This window comes from Colobus angolensis, unplaced genomic scaffold, assembly GCF_000951035.1.
Source record: "Colobus angolensis palliatus isolate OR3802 unplaced genomic scaffold, Cang.pa_1.0 Scaffold21, whole genome shotgun sequence".
Lineage (NCBI taxonomy): Eukaryota > Metazoa > Chordata > Mammalia > Primates > Cercopithecidae > Colobus > Colobus angolensis.
In genome coordinates this window covers 2,548,894-2,554,125 of record NW_012115266.1, presented here as the reverse complement: position 1 = coordinate 2,554,125, position 5,232 = coordinate 2,548,894, and the positions used below count along the sequence as shown (strand labels likewise).

Genomic DNA, 5,232 nt, shown 5'->3' with positions numbered 1-5,232 from the left:
ACGCTTTGAGGGTGTGGCTTACGGGTGTGTTTTTTTTTTCATTTTCCTAACTCTACAATGTTGTTATATTACATCCACAACTTCAAACAAGGTGCCACATGGCCGCAGTCCCAATCAATTCAGTGACACAATTGTTAGGGACGTCCTCTTCCCGCCCGGGGGGCGGACCCCGGCCCCGCCTCCTTGACAGGCTCGGATCCCTCCCCGAGACATTCCCAGGCTCCGCCCCCGAGCCGATGCGCGCGCTCAGCCGCAGCGCAGAGAACCAATTACCATCCATTTCCACGCTCGGTCCCTTTTGGCTTCTGCCCTCAGCCAAAATGGCGCTAGCTTGAAAGCTGCCGAGGTTCTAGGAGTTGCCGAAGCAAGTCCGGAAGCTACCGAGCGAGTCCGGAAGTTGCCGAAAGGGAGCAGCGGGGAAGGAGGATGGCGGATATCATCGCAAGACTCCGGGAGGACGGGATCCAAAAGCGTGTGATACAGGAAGGCCGAGGAGAGCTCCCCGACTTTCAGGATGGGACCAAGGTTCGTGTCTACCCCTCCCCGCTCCCCCCTCTGCGGCGTGGTGCGCATGCGAGGCGGGAGGAGGCCGTAGGCGAGAGGTTGCGCATGCCCAGAGGGCAGCGGCCAGTGACCCTACCGCTCACATGCAGAGCTCGACGCTGATTGGGCTGAATTTAAGTAGGGGTGAATTCGGGCCTGTCTGCCCCGCCCCCTGGCTCGGCCTTGTAGCAGCATTGGTTGGGGAGGCTGTCAGTCATCACAAGCGGGTTGGGGTTGGGGGTTGATCTCAGGGCTTGGGCAGACACCACGCTGGAGGAAACCGAGGGCAGGGAGTGGTCCTAGGGCATCTGGATTTCAAGGCTCATGATCCTTTGTAGATGGAAGGGCCTTCTGAAAACACTTAGACCAACTGCCACTGTTTAGACCAACTGCCACTCTAAACATCCCGAGGCCCTGGGATGTGCAAAGCCGGAGAAAGGGCCCAGAGGTCAGGTCTCCCAGACAGGGACCCTTTGGCAGTCTTCCTGCTGCACTAGTAGCTTGTTTGGGACAGATGAGGGCTGGAAAGTAAAGAACCTCCCACTTTTCTCCTTTTTACCAGGCCCCCAGATCCAGCCCCTCTGCCCCCTTCTCCCCCAACCTACAACTCCAGGCTTCCCTGCTTCTGCAGTTGCCTCCTCCCGGAGTGCTTTTCCAGTTGCTACTTGTCTGCAGAGTAGGGAACTTCCCAGGGGCAGCCCCTGTGCCCAGCAGAGCAGCCAGGCAGGACATGCACATTGAGCAAATGAGCACATGCCTCCTGGCCAGCCCTGTGCTGAATCGGGCAGCTAAGCATCCTAGCCCAGTGCAGCATAAGTGCTCTGACAGTAGAGGGGAGCTGCATGACTGGAGTGATCCGCTATATGAAAAGAGATCTTCTCTAAGAATAGACAGGGTGTGTGGTGTGAGTTCATGCCCCTATGTACTGGGGTGTTGGTGGTGAAAGAAGGGTCTGGCAAGGAAGATCCTCGATAGAACAGACACCAGAAGGAGAGATGTGAACAATGGCACCCCAAGATCAGGAACAGGTGGTGTTAAATAACCAATCGCCGCACTGATTGAAAGCTCAGTATTCAAGCATTGTACTACATGCTTCACACGTTTATTTCCTACACTGTGAGATAGGTACTGTTGTTGATTCCGTTTTACTGATGTGGAAACTGACTTCAGAGATGCAGCATGGTGCGGCAGTTAAGAGCGTGGGCCAGTCTAACCATATCCTGTCGAGGGTTCAATCTTCAAACCTCTTTACTCTGCACCCACCCCCAGTGTTGTCTCTAAAAACTCTCCCTGCCCAGATTACTCCCAGATGCAGCTCTCCAGTCATTACTTGTCTCTTAAACCTGACATACCGCTCTCTACTCACCATCTCCACCTGGAAGCCTGGTTGGCGACTCACACTTCACCTGCTCCACCTGAGGCTTCTCCGTGTCAGTTAGGGGAACCAGCAACCTTCTCGTTGTTCGGGGCAAAAACCTTAGTGTCTCTGTGGTCCTCCCAGTCTCACATTCCACATCACATCCTCAATATCCAGCCAGGATCTGAGTTCTCACCATTTCTGCCATCAGTGCTTGGGTCCAGGCCATCCTCATCTCCCGCCTGGGTTACTGCAGCGACCTCTAACTCTCCTCCTGCCTCTTTTGTCCCTCTATGGTCTGTTCTTGTCGCAGCAGCAGAACCCATGCCAGATTCAATTCCTTTTCTGCTTGGAGCCACTCAGTGGCTTCCATCTCAGAGTAAAAAACAGAGGCCTCACCATAGCCTACAGGCCCTGTGAGGTCCACCCCTACTGACCTGGGTGAGCTCCCCTGCTGACCCCGTGGTGTACCCCGCCCCCTCCTTCACTCTGCTCCTCCACACTGGCCTTGCTGCTGTTGAACACATCACGCGTTTGAAACGGGAAGTTCCCTTGTCCCCCTCGCAGGGCGTGCGATGGGGAGTGGCTCGCTTCTTCAGTGCCTGGCTGCTCAGACCTCTGGGGAAGCATACAGACGGGCAGGCTGTGGGGCTCCGACCTCACGGCAGTGTCTTGGGGTGAATGTTTACAGCTCCGTGTGTTCTAGGGTGCTCTTTTAGTTTGTGTATAGGTGGCTTATGTTAACCAGTTCAATTAGACCCCCTTCCTTATCACAAGGACAGAGGGTTTTCTGTAGCCTGGGGATTCTTGCCTTGATGTATCGGAGAATTAGATCACATGTGGACTTGGAGAATGATTGCAAAGTGTTTTTCCGAGACAGAGTTTCACTCTTGTTGCCCAGGCTGGAGTGCAATGGCGCAATCTCGGCTCACTGCAACCTCTGCCTCCTAGGTTCAAGCAATTCTCCTGCCTCAGCCTCCCAAGTAGCGGGGATTACAGTTGCCCGACATCAGGCCCAGCTAAATTTTTTTAATGTTTTTAGTAGAGACAGGCTTTCACCATGTTGGCCAAGTTAGTTTCAAACACCTTTTCTTTCTCTTTTTTTTTTTTTTGAGACAGAGTCTTGCTCTGTTGCCCAAGCTGGAGTGCAGTGGCATGATCTCAGTTCACTGCAACCTCCACCTTCCAGGTTCAGGTGATTCTAACGCCTCAGCCTCCCAAGTAGCTGGGATTACAGGCACCTGCCACCATGGCCAGCTAATTTTTGTATTTTTAGTAGAGACGGGTTTTTGCCAGGTTGGCCAGGCTGGTCTCGAACTCCTGACCTCAAGTGATCCACCTGCCTTGGAGATGGCCTGCCCCTGGGGTTGGGCCACTTGGTGGCCCCAGCTCTCCTCTGAATGCCCCAGCCGAACTCCACCTCTTCCTGACAGTTGATGACCTGCCAGCGTGCAGGTGCCTGTCGGTGTGATCTGCTGCTGCTTGTTCCCCTCATGTCCTCTCAATGACCAGGTGCTTGTGTTGTCTTCTGCTGATGGGCTCCTCTGACATCTGGCTGCCTGTGTCTGCCCGTTAGGGTCTTGGGTTTTTATAGGCACAGGATAGGGGTGTGGCAGGCCACGGTGGTCTTGGGAAATGCAACATTTGGGCAAGAAATGCCTGTTCTGACCTAGGTCCGTGGGGGTGGAGCCCTACCCAGGGACCATGCCCTCCTCTACCCAGCACTTCCCTTCTCCCCTTTCACATTATTTAACAGGCCCATGCTCTTCCCTTCCCAGTACCTTTTTCAATATCACATTGTCACACTGCAAGGCTTTTTACACCTGCTGTTCTTTCGGCCTGGAAAGTTCCTATCCCAGGATCCACTTGGCTTGCTTTCTTCCTTACTCCCCCACACCCAACTCTGTTTAATCCAGCCCTAACCCCCTTGCCCTACTGTTTCCCAAGCACGTGGCTTCACCTGCCATGACACATTGTTTTGTTTGATGCCCGTCGCCTCCCTCTACAAGCGCCATGTGAGCTCCAGGGGGGCAGGGACTTGTTTGTGTTTTGCTCGCTGCCATGTTCTGGTGTCTAGCACAGAGCTTGGGCACATAGTAGGTGCTTAGTAAATATGTATTGAGGAATGACTGGAGTCAGACTACTTGGACTCTTGTTCCCACTCAGCCACCCACTAGCCGTGTGGCTTGGGCCTATTCCTCCCCTCCTTGTGACTTAGTTTTCTCATCAGCATGGGAGGATAAAACCAGGTGTAAGATCAGGTGGTGTCCTTGGGGAAACCCCGTCCTTTGTGCCGTCTGCAGGCCGGGGACTGGACTTGTCATTGGGGGTCAGGGTGAGGGTTTGTGCCCTTGCCTGACCTCGCATGTGGCCCACAGGCCACGTTCCACTACCGGACGCTGCACAGTGACAACGAGGGCACCGTGCTGGACGACAGCCGGGTGCGTGGCAAGCCCATGGAGCTCATCATTGGCAAGAAGTTCAAGCTGCCTGTGTGGGAGACCATCGTGTGCACCATGCGAGAAGGGGAGATTGCCCAGTTCCTCTGTGACATCAAGGTGTCTGTCCTGCACCTGTCTGCGGTGGCTGTCCAGCCAAGCCCTATTCCCTATCCCCAGGGCTCCCCCTCCCTCCACCCTCTGCTAGACTGCCACCCACTCTTTCTTCCTTTTTTTTGAGATGGAGTCTTGATCTGTCGCCCAGGCCAGAGTGTAGTGGTACGCTCTCAGCTCACTGTACCCTCCATCTCCTGGGTTCAAGCAATTCTCCTGCCTCAGCCTTCCAAGTAGCTGGGATTACAAACACCCACCGTGACGCCCAGCTAATTTTTGTATTTTTAGTAGATACGGGGTTTCACCATGTTGGCCAGGCTGGTCTTGAACTCCTGACCTCAGGTGATCCACCCGCCTTGGCCTCCCAAAGTGCTGGGATTACAGGCATGAGCCACCGTGCCTGGCCCACCCACTCTTTCCAGACCACTAGCCTGCTGATGATGTCCTGGCCTCCATTCCGCCTTCCCCTGTTAGCCAGACTGAGGCCAGGGGACTCATTCTCAAATGCAAACGACCTGTACATCCCTTTGTTTCAAACCTCTATGGCTTCTGGTCACTGTCAGGATAGAGCACAGTAAGTCCTCAATTTATGTCACTGATACGTTCTTGGAAACTGTGACTAAGAGAAAAAACATACATCAGGTGCTCAGCCACCATCGTTTCTCTCAGAATAATTTTGTTAAAACATTGATGAGAAGAAAAATTGGTTTCGTTATGTATTGTTTCGCCTACAGTCAGTTTCCAAGAACCTACTTAGGACATTGAGGACTTAAACTGTAT

The 5,232-nt window shown here is 53.7% G+C and overlaps 1 protein-coding gene across 4 annotated transcripts in view; it reads left to right on the top strand.

The window, feature by feature from the left end:
• The first annotated feature begins 294 nt into the window (after positions 1–294).
• The window catches only part of AIP (aryl hydrocarbon receptor interacting protein), a 9,313-nt gene continuing 4,375 nt past the window's right edge, over positions 295–5,232 (top strand). For 2 of the 4 annotated variants that reach the window (XM_011942354.1, XM_011942353.1), the window contains exons 1-2: positions 295–525; positions 4,279–4,458. In XM_011942354.1, coding sequence (XP_011797744.1) covers positions 427–525; positions 4,279–4,458 — 279 coding nt within the window. In that variant the 5' untranslated portion in view covers positions 295–426. Of the gene's footprint in view, positions 526–783; positions 992–4,278; positions 4,459–5,232 lie in introns of those variants that run through there. The other 2 variants (XM_011942357.1, XM_011942356.1) reach the window with 2 other exon arrangements.